Source organism: Pelophylax lessonae, assembly GCF_965119305.1.
Source record: "Pelophylax lessonae genome assembly, chromosome: 5".
Classification (NCBI taxonomy): domain Eukaryota; kingdom Metazoa; phylum Chordata; class Amphibia; order Anura; family Ranidae; genus Pelophylax; species Pelophylax lessonae.
In genome coordinates this window covers 365,885,313-365,908,315 of record NC_138772.1, presented here as the reverse complement: position 1 = coordinate 365,908,315, position 23,003 = coordinate 365,885,313, and the positions used below count along the sequence as shown (strand labels likewise).

General features: G+C 42.1%; 1 protein-coding gene across 1 annotated transcript in view; it reads left to right on the top strand.

The window, feature by feature from the left end:
* The window catches only part of CNDP2 (carnosine dipeptidase 2), a 222,344-nt gene that overhangs the window by 82,651 nt on the left and 116,690 nt on the right, over positions 1-23,003 (top strand). Inside the window, exons 12-16 of the mRNA XM_082258975.1 lie at positions 2,526-2,778; positions 2,836-3,458; positions 3,568-3,678; positions 13,919-14,610; positions 20,197-20,337. Coding sequence (XP_082115101.1) covers positions 2,526-2,778; positions 2,836-3,458; positions 3,568-3,678; positions 13,919-14,610; positions 20,197-20,337 — 1,820 coding nt within the window. The remainder of the gene's footprint in view (positions 1-2,525; positions 2,779-2,835; positions 3,459-3,567; positions 3,679-13,918; positions 14,611-20,196; positions 20,338-23,003) is intronic.

Genomic DNA, 23,003 nt, shown 5'->3' with positions numbered 1-23,003 from the left:
AAAAAAACTTAACATTTTGGAAAAAAAAAACACAAAAAAATGACTTCATAAATTTTGGCCAAAATGTGTTATGCTACATGTCTTTAAAGAAAAAAAAAAAATCTCAATAAGTGCATACTGATTAGTTTGCGTGAAAGTTAAAGAATCTACAAACTATGGTATAAACACTAGAATTTAAGTATTTATTTATTTATTTTTATACTAATAATGACGGTGATCAGCAACTTATAATGGGACTGCTATAGTGCGGCGAACAATCTGACACTAACTGATGCTGGGAGGAACTGACTAACTGCCACTGACATCACCAGTGACACTAATACATTGATCAGTGATAATAGTATACACTGTCACTGCACTAATGACACTGCCTGGAAAGGGGTTAACATCTAGGGCAATCAAGGGGTTAAATATACGCCTAACTATGTGTAATATGTCACCATCAGGAAATCCATCCTGAGATATTACATACAGCCATCGCTGAAGTACATGTGCCTGCTAAGAAGCCGCAGGAGATCAGCAGCACATACCTGGAATAAAGGATGACCAAGTATTTTATGCAACATCTTTTTGACTATGTAACGCATATGTGCGGTGGCCAGTGTTGGTCATCTTACTTTAAAAAAGTAATTAGTTACAGTTACAAATTACTTCTCCCAAAAAGTAATTGAGTTAGTGACTCAGTTACCACATTGAAAAAGTAATTAGTTACTTTACAAAGTAACTGTGACTTTTTTATTACTATTCTATAATGCAATTACGTTCTATTAGATCTTTAATAGTGGTGGCGGTGTGGCACACTGTGGGGGTCTGAGTCCTCCTGACTGTGTGAGTAACTGTATTTTTATTTTTGGTACCTGATGCGCTGCCTGGTGGTGGTGTGGCCCACTGGTGGTGGCGGTGTGGCCCACTGGTGGTGGTGGTGGCGGTGTGGCCCGCTGGTGGTGGTGGCGGTGTGGCACACTGGTGGTGGTGGTGTGGCACAATGGTGATGGTGGTGGTGGCGGTGTGGCGCACTGGTGATGGCTGTGTGGCACACTGGTGGTGGTGGTGGCGGCGGTGTGGCATACTGGTGGTGGTGGCAGTGTGGCACACTGGTGGTGGTGGTGGCGGTGTGGCACACTGCTGGTAGTGGTGTGGCACACTGGTGGTGGTGTGGTGGCTGGTGGCTGGTGGGGGTCTGAGTCCTGACTCCTGACTGTCTGTTTTTTTTTTTGGTACCTGCTGTGCTGGGCTTGTTGGTGGACTGGTGGTGTGGCCTGGCAGGCACTGGCACACTGTTGTCCGGGTCCCTCTGGCTCTGTCCTCCTCCAGGCCTCAGGCCTGCCTGTCTGTGCCTCTCTCCTCTTCTGGGCTGGCTGTGTGCGTTGGGGGACTGGTGGTGGTGAACGTCCTGCTGTCCTGTGGTGGTGGTGGAGTCCTGGACTATATATTTTTGGATATGGTAGTATATATATTTTGCCAGGCTGGCAAAAGTAACAAGAGAAGTGGCAATGGCTGGGTCGGGTCGCAGACTCGCCGCCCGCCGGACTCTATGCCCTCCTCCTGGCCCGCTGTGCTGCTGTCCGACTCGATTCTTGTGACTCGACTGAGTCTCCTCCTCTTCTCTCTCCAGTTACAGTACCGCAGACAGCGGTCAGAGGAGAGGGGGAATACTATTACATCTACTGCCATCTAGTGGCGGTAGATGTAATTGCGGTAACACAGCCGAAAGTAGCAGGAACGGCGTTACAGGGAGAGGACAGGTAATCAGATAGATTACCCTGAAAAGTAACTGCGTTAAGTAACGCCGTTTACTTAAACGCAGTTACTACCAACACTGGCGGTGGCAGGGAGGGTGGGCCTTAATGCGCCCGTATGTCCGTGTCCATTAATGTGTCTATGGTGGCTGTGCTGTCTATTATAGGATTGTCCATAGGATTTTCATTTTGAGGACACCTGGTGGTTGCCTGTTGCAATTGCAGTTCAGTTCCTCACAGGAAGAAACAGAAAGGCTTGCCTATGTTAATAAAGTTTCTTTTTGAACAACATAAAGTTTTCACCTTGGCTACCACATAACGATTTTACCTCAGATACAGAAGCCATAAGATCTCCATATTTGCCCCTAGATACACGAATGCCTGTAAGTCTATTTATTATTTCCCAATATTCATTTTACACTTGGACTGCACTGTTGTGTGTTTGATATATAATTTAAATATAAGCTTTCTGCATAGTAATGTTTAATGTTGTGCTTATTAGCAAAGTGTCACATGTAATACATAATTGTAATTCTAAGTCTCTCTGATTGTATTGCAGTTTACAGAACTATTGATAGAAGTAAATTCAGTTTTGGAATAAAGCACAACGCTATTTCTGTCTGTTTTGTTAACTGGCTGTCAGCTAAGGGATAGTAGGACAGCACAGTAAAAGGCCATGTATAACAGTCAAGTCAGAAGAGCTACATTTGAAGTTAAGGCATCCCCTTTAAATTTATCACCATGAATACAGATAAGAGTATTAAAATTACTCCTTTAACCTTGAAGACCAGATCTCAGAGTTGATAAAGCAGGAAGCAGAGTTGATAAAGCAGGAAGCAGAGTTGATAAAGCAGGAAGCAGAGTTGATGAAGCAGAAAGCAGAGTTGGAAGCTAATATGCATGTGCTACAGAGTCAAAGGGCAGCAGTAGCCACATCCACAGAAGCTGCAGTATATGAAGCTGCAGCTGTTTTAGAAGAGCACTCGCTTCAAGAGTTTGCAGAGATAGTTACTCATGATCCAGTACAAAGGACTTATGAGTATGTTCACAATCATGCTCTGGAACAAAATATAACATAATTTGTTCCTATCTCCAGCACAACTTCAAAGCTTCAATCCACTCCAAATATGCCTGAATTGCACACCTATACTGACAATGTCCCAACACCAAGGGTGAGCATCCAAGAAAGCAGAGATTATGCAAATATACAACATCCATCCCATAACATGGATTATCGTGCATCCTCTTTCAGAGATGGCACATTAGGAACTTCAGAGACCACTGATCTAGCAAAGCACCTTATTCATCGAGAGTTAGTGAGTACAGAGCTACTAACATTTGATGATCACCCAGAGAACTATTGGACATGGAAGACATCATTCCGAGGCATAACCAGAGATCTCAATCTTACATCCAGAGAAGAGCTTGATTTGCTGACAAAGTGGCTTGGGCCAGAGTCATCTCAACAGGCCAAAAGAATCAGATCAGTGCATGTTAAAAATCCAAATGCTGGCGTTAAAATGGTATGGCAGAGATTAGAAGACTGTTATGGCAGCCCTAAAGTCATTGAAAATGCTCTGTTAAAGAAACTAGAAAAATTCCCCAGAATCTCTAACAAAGACAATCTAAAGTTAAGAGAACTTGGTGACATGTTGATGGAAGTAGATGCAGCGAAGTCTGGAGGCTACTTGCCGAGACTGGCATACCTGGACACAGCTCGTGGGATTAAACCAATAATTGAAAAGCTCCCATATAGTCTGCAATAAAAGTGGATTTCCCAAGGCTCCAAGTATAAAGAAGATCATCATGTCTCTTCCCCACCATTCAGTTTCTTCACTGGATTTATTGTTAACCAAGCCAAGACTAGAAATGAACCGAGCTTCATATTATCAACATGCAGCAACCAAATTACAGAAAATACATAGAAGACAGGAGCAAGGTATGGCAACAGACCCTCAGTGTCAGTCAGAAAGACGGAGGTGTCATCCACTAATTGGACTCCACAAGAAAGCAGCCATGAAAAGAAATCCATGGAACCGGACAGTCCATGTCCAATTCATAATAAACCACACCCACTGTCAAAGTGCCGTGGGTTCAGAAGCAAGCACATTGATGAACATAAAGCTTACCTGAAAGAAAATGGTATCTGCTTTAGATGCTGGGCGTCCACCAAACATTTTGCTAAAGATTGCCAAGCTAACATAAGATGCAGAGAATGTAACAGTGACCAGCATATCTCAGCATTGCATCCAGGTCCAGCCCCCTGGGCAGCAGAGACTCTTATAACTGGAAAAGAGCAAGGTGGGGAGAAAGCTGAAGCTACCCCATCCACTATTGTATCCAAGAGTACAGAGGTATGCGCGCAAGGGACAAGGCCCAGATCATGTTCCAAGATTTGTTTAGTGACTGTGTATCCCTCTAACAAACCTGAGTGTGCAGTGAAAATGTATGCAGTGTTAGATGATCAAGGTAATCGGTCATTAGCCAAATCAGAGTTCTTTGATATGTTTAACATTAGTGGTGAAACACTGTCCTACACTCTAAAAACATGCTCATGCGTTATGGAAAAAACAGGGCGTAGGGCATCCAACTTCACTGTTCAGTCTATTGATAGGCAAAAACACATAGAACTTCCCACACTCATTGAATGTGACATGATACCTGATGACAGGTCAGAAATTCCAACACCTAAGGTTACACAGCATTTCTCTCATCTGAAATCCTTAAAAGACAAGATCCAAGAACTTGATCCTAAGGCCCAAATTCTTCTCTTGCTAGGAAGGGATATCCTAAGGGTGCACAAGGTACGTGAGCAGATTAATGGGCTCCATAACACACCTTATGCACAATGTTTAGATTTAGGTTGGGTTATAGTTGGGGAAATTTTCTTAAGAGGAATTCATAGATCAGTAGCTGTGAACTCTTTTAAGACAAATGTGCTGCCTAGTGGATGCACTTCTCTATTCAGCTCTTGCACTAGCTATATGCAGGTTAAAGATATTTTGAATACTAGCAAACAACAGCAACACACCCTCTCACTATGCAATTTAGGAACTGCAACTAACAGTGTAGACAGTTTAGGTAATAACGTGTTTGTTAGAACTTTAAATGATGAAAAATCTGCTATGTCTATTGAAGATAGAATGTTCCTTGATATAGTTGATAAAGAGATGTTTGTTAATGAATAAAATTACTGTGTAGCTGTAATGTTCTGGTACCTCTGGTACCCTTATTCCACTTTCCATTCCGTGTATGCGTCCCACCATTCTCTTCTGGTAGGTGCGCATACACCTTTAAGACCGATGCTGTCATCACTGAGCGCCGCAGAGCGTTCTCACTCACATGTTCGTTCAACCTGCCTTGCATCTATGCTTACAAGCGTGTCTCGCTGTGGAACCTCGCTACAGATCCCTGTATCTCGCTACCAGGATCACTTCCTCAGACCCGAACCTCGCTACTGATCCCTGTATCTCGCTACTGGATCACTTCCTCATCACCGGACCCTTCTACTACTATACTATAGTAATAAGTACCCCGCAGGGGAAACCTCCATAACTTACACTACTACTATTGCATTAAGGACTGTTACTACCTATCCATACTATCCTATCATCTGCACTGTTACATAGATTGCTAGCTCTTGAGACTACTACCATCTATCATCTGCACTGCTGCATAGATTGCTAGCTCTCCTGTCTACTACCATCTATCATCTGCACTGCTGCATAGATTGCTAGTTCTCCTGTCTACTACTATCTATCCTTGCACTGGGTTAGTCTATCCTGTATTTGTCATCTGCTGTCCTCACCACCTGTTAGCATACTCGATACTAACCTATCTGCATTCCTAAATACCATCTTGAACTCTCCTGTACAAACCTATCAAGTGCTTACCATCCTTGTCACTGTTCACACCTGTCCCTTCAGCACATCACCTTCATACTATCATATACATCTCATTGAGTGTGTATATATCTGTATGTTGAAGCTGACAGGCCCACGGTGATGAGTCCTGGAGAGTTGGATCTGGTATTCAACACATCTCTACTGCGTGGAGATTTTGCAGCTGCAAATCCAGCCTATAACAAAAACGCAGGAGCGTTACAGTAGCACCCCTACCATTTCACTGGCCACGTCCTAGACTGCCAAACAATATAAAGCAAACACAAAAAAGATTCCTGGCTCTACAACGTTCTCTTGAAAAAAAAACCTGAGTTACAAGAACATTTTGTGAGGTTTATGCGGAAGATCTTTGACAATAACAAAGCAGAACCTCCCCCACCATTGGAGGGATGAGGTGTTCTTGTATCTAAATCTGTGTTTTGTGGGATGAGTCGCTCTGTCTGTATTCAGCTGTCATGTGTTAATGTAAGCAATTGTCAAATGTGTTTAGGTGGTGTCAGTAATCTCTATGTGCAGACTTAACTTTGTCAAGTGTCCAAATGAATGAATGGAAAGGTGTTTAACGTGTCGTCTAAATGCAAAATACAGCTGTCTGATGTCCAGGGTTGTATGAATGAGTGTTAGCCTGGCTCGTTACTATGTAAATGCAAGGGCCCACATTCCATCATAGAATGGGCATAAGCTGAAATATATATAGTTACATAGTTACATAGTAGGTGAGGTTGAATAAAGACAATAGTCCATCTAGTTCAACCTGTGTAGGTGTGTGTGGCTGTAATCATCTCACATACCCCTGAATGTTCTGATCCTTGAGATGTAAGTCTAAGAGTCTTTTGAAAGCCACCATACTACCCGCAGAAACCACCTCTTGTGGTAGAGAATTCCACAATCTTGTTGCCCTAACAGTAAAGAACCCCCCGCGTTGCCTGAGGTTAAAACGCTTCTCCTCTAATCGCATTGTATGCCCTCCAGTCCTCATGCAATCCCTTCGAATGAACAGCTTTTTTTCTAAGCTGGGATCCCCATTAAGATATTTATAAATTGCTATCATGTCTCCCCTCAGACGTCTCTTCTCCAGGGAGAATAAATCGAGCGATTGTAGACGCTCTTCATAGTCAAGGTCCTCCAATCCCCTAATTAGTTTAGTTGCCCTTCTCTGGACTCTCTCCAGCTCCAACACATCCCTCCTGAGGACTGGTGACCAGAACTGGACGGAATACTCCAGATGCGGTCGGACCAGAGTTTTATAAAGTGGAAGGATTATAGTCTTATCTCTGGAATGCATCCCTTTCTTTATGCATGCTAATGTTCTGCTGGCTTTGGTAGCTGCCGCTTGACATTGCATGCTGTTTCCTAATCTATCATCAACCAAGACTCCCAGATCCTTCTCCATTTTTGATTCCCCCAAGGGCTCCCCTCCTAACGTGTATTGTGTTTTTATGTTTTTAGTCCCCAAGTGCAAAACCTTACACTTCTCCACGTTAAACCTCATTTGCTATGTCGTTGCCCACTCCGTTATTTTGTCCAGGTCATTCTGTAGGATATCTGCTTCATGTTGTGAAGTTATTGCCCTGCCCAATTTTGTGTCATCTGCAAAAACTGATATCGAACTACTGATCCCGACCTCAATGTTGTTTATGAATAAATTGAACAAGGTTGGTCCCAAGACTGAGCCTTGGGGGACCCCGCTTACCACCTCAGACCAGTCTGAGTATGCGCTGTTTATTACTACCCTTTGGACACGCCTTTTTAGCCAGTTCCGTATCCAAGAGCAAACCCTGCTATCGATACCTGCAGACCTTATTTTATAAATTAAGCGCTTGTGGGGAACTGTATCAAACGCCTTAGCGAAATCCAAGTACACCACATCCACTGGTCTCCCCCTATCTAGCTCACAGCTCACCTCCTCGTAGAATGTTAGGAGATTGGTTTGACAAGAACGCCCATTTGTAAACCCGTGCTGATTACTGCTGATGATGTTGTTGTCTTTAGCAAACTCTACGATATAGTCCCTTATCATCCCCTCCAGAAGTTTACATACTACTGATGTCAAACTGACAGGCCTATAATTTCCCGGGATATGCCTCTGGCCCTTTTTGAATATTGGAATCACGTTAGCTTTCTTCCAATCCCCTGGTACACCTCCTGTCCTAATACTGTCAGCAAAGATCAGGAACAGTGGTCTCGATATAACTTTACTGAGTTCCTTGAGTACTCTCGGATGTATGCCATCCGGTCCTGGTGATTTGTTTGTGTTAAGTTTATCCAGCCTTTCCCTGATTTCCCCCTCTGTTAGCCATAGTGGCAAGTCCTGTGTATTACTACTAACCATACAGTCATGGTCAGTGTACCCCTCCTTTTCCTGTGTAAAGACTGACGAGAAAAAAGCATTCAGCACGGTTGCTTTTTCAGTGTCCTCTGTAACCATCCTCCCATCATTGTTAATTATGTGTGCAATATGCTCTGCCTTAGTTTTTTTGCTGTTGATATATTTAAAGAATTTCTTTGGGTTTTTTTTTACTATCCTCTGCTATTTGTCTCTCAAAGTTGATTTTAGCCATCTTGATTTCTTGTTTACTTTTCTTATTTGCCTCCTTGTATTGCTCGAAAGCCGATACTGTGCCCTCTGATTTATACTTCTTGAAGGCCAATTTTTTCCCCCTAATAAGTTTTTTGACGCTACAGTTTAGCCAGCCAGGTTTGGCTTTGTCTCTTCTAAATTTATTTCCCATAGGAATGCACTGCAAGATGCCTTTGCCTAATATGTTCCTAAAGCATTCCCATTTTTCCTCTGTGGTCAGGGATCCCAGGGTTTGGTCCCAGTTTACCCTTTCCATCAATGATTACAATTTTGGAAAGTTTGCCCTTCTGAAGTTTAGGGTTCTTATGTTCCCCACTTGCCTTGTTATATTGTTATTTACACTAAATGTGATCATCCTGTGATCGCTAGAGCCCAGGTTGTCCTGGACTCCTACCTCCGAGATTATGTCTGGGTCATTAGTGAGCAATAGATCCAGGACTGCGTTTTCTCTGGTAGGGGAATCCACCAACTGTGACATGTAATTATCCAGTAAGGTTTCCATGAATAGACGGGCCTTCTGTGAGTGTGCAGTCCCCTCTTCCCAGTCAATGTCGGGATAATTGAAGTCCCCCAATACGATGACAGATCCCAATTTTGCCACTTTACCCATTAGTGCTAAAAATTCCAGCTCTACCTCCTCCCCTTGGTTAGGTGGCCTATAGCAAACCCCCACAATTACTTTCCCCTTTTCTCCTTCCCTATGGAGTTCAACCCACACAGATTCTAAATCCATGCTCATCCCATCCGTAATGTCACTCCTTTCTATCACCTTTATATTGTTCTTGACATAGAGACATACCCCTCCCCCTCTTTTTCCTACCCTGTCCTTCCGGTACACCGAATACCCTTGGATATTGGCCAGCCAGTCATGTGAGGGGTCGAACCAAGTCTCTGTTATTCCCACAAGGTCTATGTCCTCCTCATGTACTAACATTTCCAACTCATCCATTTTATTAGCTAGGCTCCTGGCATTAGCATATACCCCTCTTAGTTTTACGGAAGTTAAACGTGATTGGCGGTTATGTTTATTCCTGTTTGGTCTGAGATTTTCCCGCACAGACCTGCCAATTGACATTGTGGACCTACTATATGAAATATAATAAGGCATGTTAATACAATCTTTCAACCCAACCTTTGATCCCAACTTTATTCATAACGGTGGGATCACTTAGAGTCTGTGAATAGCACTATGTGCCCTCCTGGGATATATGTCCAACTATGAATGAGCTGGACATTCTTGACATACCTGGGTTGTGTTCTTGTATGAGTGCATGTCATATTATTGGTAACTGACTTGCATAGAACAGGTGATATTATATTCTAAAGTGTATGTAGGCTGGTGACTTGGTTGTGTGCACATAGGGATATAACTTCTTAGAATTCTATCAAATCAAAAACAGACATGTTCAATGGGGAGGGTCATAGCTTGCAAGAATCCATGGCCTGAAAAATCCAACTCCATATTATGGCAATAAAGTCACTACAAATAGACCCTGGCAGCACATACCACCTGTTGACTATAGCATGTGAATTTTCAACATCTCCTAAAGCCTTTGCCAGGAAAGGGCAAAAATAAACCCCCACATTCAATGGGAGGAAAAAATTCCCTTTCGACCCTCGTGTCATCAGAGCGGGCAGACTAAGTCCCTGGCGGCTACAATGTAAAACAATGTCCTTTGTGTCCAATAGGCTTGACTTCAACTGTAAAGTGGAGACATGAATGTCTCGTGTCCCTCTCTTTTCCTGGGGTGAGCAAGGGCAAAATGAGGAGAGGTTCTCGGGGTGGTGAGCACATGTTGCAAGTAACCAGATAGTGGCTACTATTGCTAAGCTTGCTACAAAGAGTTCCACTGTTGTACGAATGCAAAGTCTTCCAGGAGTAGGGGTGTCCATTGGCATTGTACCAATGCGTCTGTCTGGATCCAACTGGAATTCGTCTGGTGCTCATCACAATCTCCGGTCCGCAGTTGTGGGGTCAAGGGGTGGGGCTTCCGTCTGTCTGGATCCAACTGGAATTCATCTGGTGCTCGTCACAATCTCCGGTCCGCAGTTGTGGGGTCCAGGGGTGGGGCTTCCGTCTGTCTGGATCCAGCTGGAATTAGTCTGGTGCTCGTCACAATCTCCGGTCCGCAGTTGTGGGGTCCAGGGGTGAGGCTTCCGTCTGTCTCCAGGCTTGAATGGGTGGGTTGGTGCACCTGTTGGCAAACGAAACGAGAGAGAAATATCACCATAATCACTGTTTAATTTTTTTCAATTAATTCTGCCACATATTCCTCTTGCAAAATCTCTAGATATGAGAATAAATTGACTTATGGGGTTGGGACGGGTCTCCCCATCAAAATTTCAAAGGGAGATCGCTTGGTACTTGGTCTGGAGTCATTCTGACTTCAGCAAGAATACAGAGACAAGAATACAAGTTTTACAAGAATGGCAGGAGTATATTGCGGCACTGGGCTTCTGCCCTTACAGGCAGGCGGCAAAATAAATGCTATTAAGAACCATTCAGCACTGGGGTTTAGGGCCTACAGGAAGGCAGGTAATTTTAAGACAGGAAGGATACCTAATGGCACTATTTTGTGAGAACACAGCATGTCCACACATGCAACAATGGTGAGGGCCCTTGGAGGGGTTGAACTGCCTTGTATTCCTCCAAAGGTGGAGATGGGTTAGCTTGCAATCCTCTGACTCACCCAAGCAGGCAGCTACCTAGAACTGAGAATCCCTTGCATGGCTAAGATGCTGTGATCACTGAGCAGCAGGGAGTAAAATTCAAGCTGTCTTGTGTACATGGACACATAGAGACACACAAAACAGCTAGAAGTAAGTACTCATGCAAACATAAATTTATACGGGTTTGCACAATTGCTCGGTGACACCGAACAGGAAATTGAAACCAAATAGCTTTGGAGACACAGGATCTGACTTAAAGGACCATTTATATGCAAAAGCCTGGGCAATGAGTCACCTTAGAATGAAAAGAGATGGCTTGGCAACTAATTGAATTCACCGCAGGAGGTTACCTTGCCTTTAAAGTTTTTTTTTTTAAATCTTTCAACACCAAATAGTAACGCTGACATAAATTCATTATAATTCTTAGCACACTATCAACAAGTCATCCAATTCCATCCTATTTTTTTTTTTTTTCACAATATCCTAAAAGAAAACTTTATAAGAGATACTTAATTATCTAAAGCATAGCACCTCATTAATGCCAGAGCTCATATATGTCAAATTAGAACACATCAAATATCTGACACCCAATAAAAACAGTCTAATCAATCAGAAAAAAACAATTTGTAAACAATACTCCCATAAGGTTGAGTTGTCGTTGAAGGCTGTGATCGTCCTCTGTTCTGAAAGTCTCACATTAAATTTGTCTGAGAAATAAGCATCAAGAAAAATTCAGTAACAAAACATTTTACTTTTACTCCTAAAAATAAACCAACGGTTAGAGGAATTTAGCATACAGTAAGCATGTCAAACATTTTCCTTCCTAACAGTGCACTTCTCTAATACCAAAATTTGTTGACGTCAAATTAATTATTACAACGTGGATTTCTATATTTTTTTTATGTTATGGTATACCATAAGCTTAAAGAAAAAAAAATTATTATTGTTCACCATGGTTAAAAAATGAGCAGCTCAAAAATAAACATTAGCAATTTCCCATTTGGATACAAGAACCCATACGTCACCATCACCATTCTTCTCACCCATTTGGAACATCCTTCAAAACTGTTTTTTTTTCTACAAAAGCAACACTGATAGTTAATTTGTATGACAATACAACTGTTTACAGTCCCTTTTGCAGTTACCTGTGTCACAGACAGGAGAGGGGGGAGGGGGGGGTTTGTTTGCTAAAAAGGCACCAGAAAATATATATATATTTTTTTTTTAAAAAGTCAGTGATAAAGAAAGAAAAGTCGGTGACACAAAACCTCAATGATAAAAGTTCAAAATTGCTTACGATTTTTAAGGATAGAAATACAATTTTAGTCCTTAAGGTCACACTTTACACACCAAATATATTTTCTTGTATCTAAAAGCTGCCATGACCATCATAGTACGGATTTGTTACCTTTTTTTTTTTTTTTTGTTGTACTCGTGGCAAAATCACATCACTTTAAAACATAAGTAATAAACACAAAACAAATTATTATGCAACCAGTATTCATTCAGTGTTATGAAATGCTTTGCTGATACAGCACCTTTAGGAACAGTGTTAAAACGAACACAACATAACGATTCATGGATCTAAGGTTGCCCATACACGATACAATTTTCATACAATTTTCCCAAACGTAAATTTCATCATTTTTTTTTTTTCCTTTGAGATTCTCCTTACCTTGAGAATTGCCCATTATCTAAGCTCAGAATACAAAGTGAGATCAGCTGAGTTTGAAGGTTTATATATATATATATATATATATATATATATATATATATATATATAGGGATGGTGAGGTCAGTATTTAGACTTTATTGGAAAACCTAGTTTCCCAACTTATGTGGTTTCCTGCTTCTTTCTAATCAGATTTATATACATCCAATTTTATGGTTTTCTGTTAACTATCCTGGGTGGGCAAGTTTATACCTTCAAGCTCATCTTAATATCACATACACTCTCCACATACATCTATACAATGGCATGCAATCTTATATCGACTAAAAATACACTTAAATGTCTATACAAATATACAAGTTTTAGAGGGAGAATTCACTATCACACACAGTACTGCTTTGTAAATGGGTTTCAGACCCTGGGATATCAGACCCCATCTTATCTTTTGGGTTTCAGACCCTGGGATATGAGACCCCATCTTTCTTTAGGAATTTCAGATTCCTGGGAGGTGCTAAAATTAGCGGTTAACTGGGTACCGTTTATCTGCTCTTGACAGTATAGGGTGGTAATAATAATAATAAAAACTATAATTACTTACCCCATACTGTGTTATGGCAGATCCCACTTTTCTGACACCAAAACTGTTAGCTCAAATCACGTCAGGAGGCAATTTCACGATGATATACGGCCCTTCAGTTGCTAACCCCCCCTAGATAGTGAATTTTCCCTCATCCGGCCAGGAGTTGTGACGACACATAGCACTCAAACTTAGCGCAGACACAACTGATTTTATTGCAAGTTTAGCTCATATTTAAAGGCAAGTTTTGAGCGGGAAAGACTGCTCCAAACTGGCTACAATTCATCAGTCAAATTAACAATAGCACATATCTTACAGAACAGTACATGAAAAGGCTTTTGTTTTTGCTATGCATCTGTGTCAATATGAGGTGTTCTTGTATCTGAATCTGTGTTTTGTGGGACGAGTCGCTCTGTCTGTATTCAGCTGTCATGTGTTAATGTAAGCAATTGTCAAATGTGTTTAGGTGGTGTCAGTAATCTCTATGCGCAGACTTAACTTTGTCAAGTGTCCAAATGAATGAATGGAAAGGTGTTTAACATGTCGTCTAAATGCAAAATACAGCTGTCTGATGTCCAGGGTTGTATGAATGAGTGTTAGCCTGGCTCGTTACTATGTAAATGCAAGGGCCCACATTCCATCATAGAATGGGCATAAGCTGAAATATATATGAAATATAATAAGGCATGTTAATACAATCTTTCAGTGTTCTGCGTTTCCACAAAGAGCAAGTTGCAGTTACTACTGATGTACAGCATATGTTTTACTGTTTCACAGTTAGAGAAGATCATCGCAACTTCTTAAGGTTTCTTTGGTTTCGAGACAACGACTGTAACAAAGAAATTACAGAGTTCAGAATGAAAGTGCATGTCTTTGGAAACAGCCTTTCCAAAGCCTTTGTCTTTGGTCTAAGACAAATAACTAAGCAGGGAGAGTGTAAGTATGGTGAAGATGTAAAAGAGTTTATCTTAAGACATTTTTACATAGATGATGGACTCACTTCTTTGCCTACTGAAGCTGAAGCAGTCAGTCTTCTGCAAAGGGCCAGGGAGATGCTTGCAGAATCAAATCTAAAGCTACACAAAGATGACAGAGCTAAAGATCTAAAGGATCTTGTTGTAGGTGTTGACCTTCTGCCACTTCAACTGAGCTTAGTAGTGAGTTGGAATCTACAGACTGACAGTTTTACCTTTCAAGTATCCAGAGAAGTAAGGCCATTCACGCGAAGAGGTATCCTGGCCACAGTAAACAGTTGTTATGACCCACTTGGATTTGCAGCCCTAGTCACGATACAAGGCAAAATCTTAGTTAGGGAGCTCTCAGTAGATCAGTGTAACTGGGATTTCCCACTCTCACCAGATCGAGAAGCTCAGTGGATGACATGGAGAGAAGATTTGACTAAATTGGAAGATCTCAGTATTCCCAGATCATATGCCCCAGTGTCGCTGTCTTCCACAGTACGAAGGGAGGTACATGTTTTTTCTGATGCTTCCACTGTAGCTACTCCATTCTCACATGTAGGGCTCGACGTTTTTGGGCCCCGGAATGTATTGTCTCATTATACTAGAGGACACCCTGCCGTGAGTAAGAGATGGGCTATATTGTTCACTTGTTTAAATACTAGAGCAGTTCATTTGGAGGTGATTTAATCCATGTCATCTTCAAGTTTTTTTAATGCCTTGAGAAGATTTTTGTCTCTTCGTGGACGAGTCATGCAATTCCGATCGGACCAAGGGACAAACTTTGTAGGAGCCTGCAAAGAACTACAAATTAACTCAGAAGATCCGGAGATCCAAAAGTACCTACTGGGTCAGGGATGCACTTGGACCTTTAATGCTCCCCACTCATGTCATATGGGAGGAGTGTGGGAGAGAATGATTGGTATTGCTAGGCGTATTCTAGACTCAATGGTGATGCAAAATGAAAACATTTGACTGTCACATGATGTGCTTACTACCCTGATGGCTGAAGTTACAGCTATAATGAACTCTAGACCATTGGTTTCCATTTCAACAGACCCTAAGAGACCTGAAATTCTTTCGCCAGCAATGCTCTTGACTCAAAAAACGTATACAATATCAGCTCCTCCTGGTGAGTTCACCCTAAAAGATCTTTACAAGTGTCAGTGGAAGCAAGATCAGAACCTTGCTGACACCTTTTGGAAACATTGGAGGCAAGAGTATTTATCATCACTCCAAACTAGAAGAAAGTGGAAAGAGGAGAAACCAAATGTTGAAGAAGGAGATCTTGTGTTGTTGAAAGACCCTCAAGCAAAGCGCAATTATTGGCCAATGGGTCTTGTCATGAAGACCGTTTCCAGCAGTGACGGTAAAATTCGCAAAGTAGAGGTCAAGATCATTAAACAAGGAACTGCTAAAGTATATCTCAGGCCTGTCTCAGATTTGATTGTTTTTGTCCAAAAGATAGAGTCACCTGTTGGAATAGTACAGTAATTCATAGATTATATAGTAGTGGTATATATTTATACCAGGCGGGGAGTGTGCTGTCTATTATAGGATTGTCTATAGGATTTTCATTTTGAGGACACCTGGTGGTTGCCTATTGCAATTGCAGTTCAGTTCCTCACAGGAAGAAACAGAAAGGCTTGCCTTTGTTAATAAAGTTTCTTTTTGAACAACATAACGTTTTCACCTTGGTTACGACATAACGATTTTACCTCAGATACAGAAGCCATTTAGTTCTGATGCAGACAAGTGAAGATCTCCATATTTGCCCCTAGATACACAAATACCTGTAAGTCTATTTATTATTTCCCAAGGTTCATTTTACACTTGGACTGCATTGTTGTGTGTTTGATATATCATTTTAATATAAGCTTTCTGCATAGTAATGTTTAATGTTGTGCTTATTAGCAAAGTGTCACATGTAATACATAATTGTAATTCTAAGTCTCTCTGATTGTATTGCAGTTTACAGAACTATTGATAGAAGTAAATTCAGTTTTGGAATAAAACACAAAGCTATTTCTGTCTGTTTTGTTAACTGGCTATCAGCTAAGGGATAGTACGACAGCACAGTGGCGGAGGTTTCTGTGCTGAGAGTGTGCTCACTGTGGTGAAAAGTCCACAGAGGGACATGGGGGGAATTGGGACTATGTGATACCAAATAAAGAAAGAAAAAATAAAATTATAATGGAGAATAGAAATGTAAATATTAGAAATGAATATCCTAAAAATGTTCTTTTAGGAGTGTGCTCACTGTTCTCCCAGCACAGTAACCTAGCTGTCACCACAGTCCCCAGTCTTTGTATGTACAGGTGGTCCCTGGGTGACAAACAAGTTAGGGACTGTAGCTTTGTTCTTAAGTCACATTTTTTGTAAGTGGGAACATTTTTTAGGTGTAGCTCCAGCCAAAAGAATAATTTTTACGTTTTTTTTATAACATAGGGAAGGGCTAATACCCCTGTAACATTTGTTTTGCTGTTTGTGCCTCTGCTCAGAAGATTTCACCTCACTTTCTATCTCTGTGATAATTGGCTTTTGAAAATTTTGAGTTGTTGTGGAATCGAGGATTGGTGATAAAGCTTCAGTGGAGACACCTTTTTCCCATGAGAACTCTTACAGGAGTCATTTGTAAGTCGAATGTTTGTAGCCTGGGGACCACCTGTATTTGAGAGCCACTCATGGTGATCAGGTAATCAGGAAAGCCTCCACGTGGTAAAGGGCCCCTGGGAGTGTGTGGGAAGGGGTTAAAAAAAAATGGCAGTTGTTTTTTTGATATATAGGGCTTTAGCCTACTAAATATCATTAAGATAGTGTTCTCCTGTATGTTCCTGGTCTTGATATACAAAGTGTTAGGCATGACAGAATGCTGTTGTTTCTTTAATCTACCAAGGCCAAGATAAGCAATTGTATTTGCCAAACCTCTTGTGGATAACTCCAAACAGATCTTGAAATTAGCACTGTGCATACACAGATTGTTGATACTATATTTGAATAGCTGTCAGCTCCAAAAATTCTATTTACTTTGGATAACCTAAATGTGATCCTTGCACAACTCTACAGGGGGCTAAGAAGGACGGGAGGGCTGTAGGTGGGATCTTGGAAACTTTGCAAGAGAAATTGGGAAAGGGCAGGGGGAGGTTACAACAGCCAGCGTGAGGCTTGAGCTGAAGAAACTCATGATAATGCAGTCAGCCCTGACCAAATGAAAGGATTTTCAGGCTTTCCACGTCTCTGATCTACAAGCTGCCTCATTTATAGGACGCAGGTATCTATGATGGTTTTCTTCCCCTTATAGTCCATACATGACATGTGTATTACATTCTACAGGTCTACATTTAGAATGGGTAAGGATAGTGGCGTCACTAGGGGGTGTGGAACTCATATCTGACCACGATGGTGTCATCCCCATCCCAGGGGGGGATGTCAGGGTTGACACCAAAGAGCCTGGGGGTGGGGAGGCTATGTGGTGGTGGGGGTGACACCAGAGATCACGATGGGGGGGGGGGTTGTGGCAGGGGTGACAGCAGAGAACCAGAGTGGGGGTGACACCATGTTTTATCGCACCAGGTGACACCAACCCTAGTGATGCCACTGGGTAAGGATACCAAGTTTGGCATCACTTCTGACTTTTCTGCCCCAGCGGAGACGATGTGTAAATTGTCTGTCCTTAGCCTCCTGGCATATTCACATCCGATGTTACAGCTGGACACAGCTTTGTAATAAAGACTGGGCAAAACTATTACGGCCCAAGATCTAGGTTTGCACATGCGCAAGATCTGGTGTGGTGTCATCGGGGGGGGGGGGTGCCAAAATCAGGAGGAGGAAGCTGGTTCTGGAAGGGCATGGTGACCACAGCTCCTACTCCCTAGTGAAATGGTTCTTGGTGGTCACACACGTATTGACATGCTCATTGGATTGATCGTTTAATGCAACTAAATTGATCAGGCTGAATACAAATCTCAAACATAGGACCCCTTTATTCAATCAGTTTAGTGCACTCTTAGGGCTCTTTCACACGGGCGGTCCGATCAGATCCGCCTGTCAATTTTTTAGGCGGATCTGATCGGATCCTCCATGCAGCTCTATGGGGCAGCGGGTGTCAGCGGAGGTCACCTCCGCTGACACCCGCTGCCATCCGCATCCGATCCTGTGCTGAAATCTGGACGGGTGGAAACCCTATTTTTCCATCCGTTCAGTAATCGGATCGGAGGGGATCTGATGAGAGCGGACAAGCGGTCCGCTCTCCTCCGATCCCCCATAGAGGGCAGCGGGGGCTGAGACACCTCCCTCTCCGCTCTGCAAGCGGAGACGGAGCTGTCATCCGCCCGGCTCAGCGGGGATCGCGGATCGATCCCCGCTGAGCAACACGGATCCGCCTGCGGAGGCGGACCGTGTGAAAGAAGCCTTAACTGATTCTTCCTTGATTAACTTTGCCAAGTTTATTGGCCATTGGTGGAATTTTATGATTGCTTTAAATCAATTATATATTTTTGTGTGTATTGGAAGAACTGATCCGAATACAGATCCAAAAAATGATCATTTGTAATAGATGTTTAGATATATGACTGAATATTTTTGATTAATATTTTCAGTTTGCAGAGTGCTGAACAGTACAAAGTGTTACATCCGTTTGATATTTTCATCTGTGATGAATCACTTGCTTGTATTTGCCTGTACTTAGGCCCTGTTCCCACCTGAGCGATTTTCTGCTTGAAGCTTGTAGCTCTAAAATGCTCAACAAGCCAAATTCCATTCATTTCAATGGCCCCTGTTCACATCTGAGTGCCCATTCACATATATGCGATGCGGGAAACCTGCGAATCCACTGTTCCCGCATCGCATTCAACTCGTAGGCAGTTCACACTGCCACATGTGAATCGCTGGGAGTATCAATGCAAAGTTAACGACACCCCCAGATCAGTTCGCATATCGCAGTGCAAACTGTCGATTCGGATCGAATAGGAGTGAACACCCATGTGATCCGATTCTGGTGCGAGTTGTGTCCGAATGCGTTGAAAATTCAGCCATACAATCTGTATGGCTGAATTTGCATTGCACAGACATCGCATGTGATTTTCACAGCAGTGTGTTCCGAATCACATGCGATGTCTGTCATCGCACCTATGTGAACCAGGACTGAGTGGTCTGTCACCTGAAGCAAAACGCCTGAAGCTCAAAAAGTACATGAGCTTTTTTTTTTGGCAGATAACAATCGTTTTTGGCCCCATAGACGTCAAAAGAAACGCCGAATTCGAACGATTCACTAGCATTTTTACGAGCGTTTTACGAGCATTTTCTGTTCAAATGACAGCTCTCAATTCCTAATATCCTCTCCCTCTCCTCCTCCTAGTGCTTTCTTATTGGCTAAACAAAAAAACGTCTAAAGCTGTAAAACACTTGCAATACACTTCTAAAACACTTTAAAAAAGCTAATAAAAAGCTTAAAAAAAAGCCTAAAAAACCGCCAGTAAATCGATACGCTCAGGTGTGAATAGAGCCTAATGCCCCGTGCACACTATGAGAAAATCAGACGAACATTTTGGTCCAAGGAACGATCGTACGATTTTCTAATAGTGTGTTCACAACTTTCGACAGCCGATTTCTGACCTTCCGAAGAAAATTTCCGAAGGGACAAAAGCCACAGTTTTTCTTGTAATGGAACAGAACGAATGATTTTCGTTTAATGTGTACCGTTTTCGCACAAGAAATATCAGGTATAAAAGATCGTGCATGATCAGAAACAACAAAAAAAAAAAGCCTTTGTTGTACGAGAATGTTCGTACATTATTTCTATACTTGGTTCCGACTTGCTGTAAGACATGGAGGCAAACCATCAGATGGTTTACCAGATTTTCTCATAGTGTATACAGGGCTTTAGAGTAATCACAAATCTTTATGTGTATAGCCACTATTAGTTCTGTGCATGTTCACTAAAAAGGTCTTTTCTTTTATTAGGAAAAATAGACAATTCATAAGATAGAAATTTCACTTTTTTTTGCACTACATTTTTTCTTTACTGCTTTCTGCATATATATTCTTCTGTATCCCCGCATGGATCAATCTATTTTTATGCTTTCTGTTCTGGCGGAGTGGTTTGACATTAGACGTATAGCCGGAGAAGGTACTTCACTGGACGCACTGGAGAAATCCGACACTACTGCTTTTCAAGAACCACATAGACAGGACAGGAAAATGATGCAACTCTCTCTACGGCATTGCTCTACCTCTATGGTAAGGATCTGCACTCTTTCTTAATTCATACACATGTAGATTTTATGTTCCAATGTCTGATAACTTAATCAGCTGATTTTATGTACTACTTTTACTGCTCCTGCAGTGACCTCACCTGGTGGAAAATAGAATTACTATACATGGTTCACTTCTATTTTATATGTATGTGTATATAACTATATTCTAATTATTATTATACAGGATTTATATAGCGCCGACAGTTTACGCAGCGCTTTACAACTTGAGGGTAGACAGTACAAATACAATACACTTTAATACAGTAGGAATCAGAGAGCCTTGCTCCTTAGAGCTTACAATCTGCTCAGTCTATGTTGGTAACATGTGTGAGAGGCCATCTTGCACATGTTAACAACATAGACTGGACTGGGAGAGCGGCGATTTTTCTAAGCATATTACACAATACTGGATGGTGATATTTCATGCTGGCACCCCTGAGCATGAGTAGGGCAGTATATATTTTCTTTTTTGTTTAGGGGCACTACAAGTATGAGCAGGTCACTGTATATAGGTTTACTTCAAATCCCACAGTCCATAGTCTCTAGTTCATCTCAGGAGAGAGCAAGAGAGGGTGGCCACATTGCTATATACAGTGGGACCATGGAGAACAAATGTAGAGACCCTGGAAGTGGAAATCAGATCACAGCAGCTAAAAAAGAAATTTAGAGGAGGCTGAAAACAATAAAAGGTTCTTCTTTGAATTGACAATACATGAACATTTTTTCTTCTAAGCAATTTAGTGTCACTTTAAAAACCCTTAAAAAAGCAAATATGAGCTTATGTTATTTACATTACCATGATAAGATTATTATTTGATGCACTTTAAGCCATAGCAGACACAGAACTGTCGCTCAAATCATACTCTATAGCAGGGGTAGGCAACCTTGGCACACCGGCTGTGGTGAAACTATAAATCCCATCATACCTCTATCCAGGGCTGCTGTTAGAAATTGCGGGACCCCGTACAGACTACCTGGCAGGGCCCCCTCAAGAAAATATTAAAGATATATTTAGCTAAAATTACAACAAAATCACTATTATCAGACACAAATATAACATAACTCGCATAATTTTTGCTAAATCTAAAAAAAAAAAACTATGTTAAATAAAAAAGAAGATGAGATGAGATGAGAAAAATATACAGGCTGGGCAGTTGGAGCTCAGTGATCAGAGAGACAGAGAGAGAGAAACAAAGTTACAAATAAACTCCTGAGCAGAGATAACATTAGAGCTAGTGCTGGGAGGGGGGGCCCACACAAGGGAGGGGATTAGTGAGGGACAACTGTCTCTTTCTCAACAGATAAAAGCTGATAGCAGGGAGAGGGACAGATCAGATTCAGGTGCTGGAGGAAGATTTCTGTAATTGTTGTCCATCACAACATCACTGTTGTTCAGGAACTACAAATTCCATCATGCCTATTTACGTCTGTGAATGTCAAGAGTTTTAAAATGCCTCATGGGAAATAGTTCTGCAACAGCTGGAGGGCCGTAGTTTGGAGATTCCTGGCATAGAGCATCGGACTGTCAGTCACCGCTGTCTGCTCCCCCCCCCCCCCCCCACACACACACACTCCCTTGCTCACTGGAGCATGTGGTTGTGGAAAGGGCGGGAGCAGCCAGCTAAGGCTCTCAGTGGCTCGCTCAGAGGCTGAGCCAAGTGTCAGTCCAGGCATGTCGACGGATCGCGACTTCATTGTCTCGATCTTGCCCTGGCTTAGACTGGCTCTGTGACATCAGCAGACAGCGGGTCATAGAAGTGCAGAACCATCTGCACTCCTGTGATCCACAGGAGAAGTACAACCAAACAAGCTTTGCTGTGCTTCTCCTTAAGGCTGGGTTCACACTATTTGCGGAGCGGCTCACAGCAGGGGGTCTGGTGCGTCCCTGTTCACCATTTCTGCCTAAATGTGGACTGGAAATAGAGCCAAGGACGCAGTGCGCTCTGCTGCCGCTCCAGAGATGTGTGAACAAGCTCCATTGAGAGCTCGTCACACTCTCCTCTCATGCGAATTGGATGCAGGTGAACCCAGCCTTAAGGGGGGTTAGAGGAGCTGGGCCAGCGCAGAGACTGATTAGATACTCCCAGAAAAGGAGAGGGCTATGAGGTTTACTGAGGTAAGAGGCTGGGCTAGAGAATTACTTTTCCTGGAGCAACCACATTTTATACCAAGTTTGAAGGTGCATTGTAAGTGAATTGAATTGAAAATCAATAATGCAAAGAGAAAACACTGCGAGTAAGCATTTAGAATTGTTGATTTTTCTTTGCTTGTACCTGCAATTTTTTATTAGGTTGATGATAATAAATACAGAGATTGTAGATTGGTGAGGAAGTAGACACTCTATAATAATTATTTTGCAATAATTACTTTGCCTAACAACTGCTGATAAGATATCAAGAAGACGGTGAATGTAATTAGTTGGCTGACTGTTGACTTGCATTGTAAGCAGGAAAGCACAAGCATTGCTCAGCACTGCAAAGCAAAAAGCAGAGCCAATGTATGTAATGTGGTAATGTACACAGACGCTATATTGTCAAAAGTATTGGGACGCTGCCTTTTTACATACACATGAACTTTAATGGAATCCCAGTCTTAAGCCTCGTACACATGCATCGATAGTTGGCCGTGAATTTTCGGCCAACGTCCGAT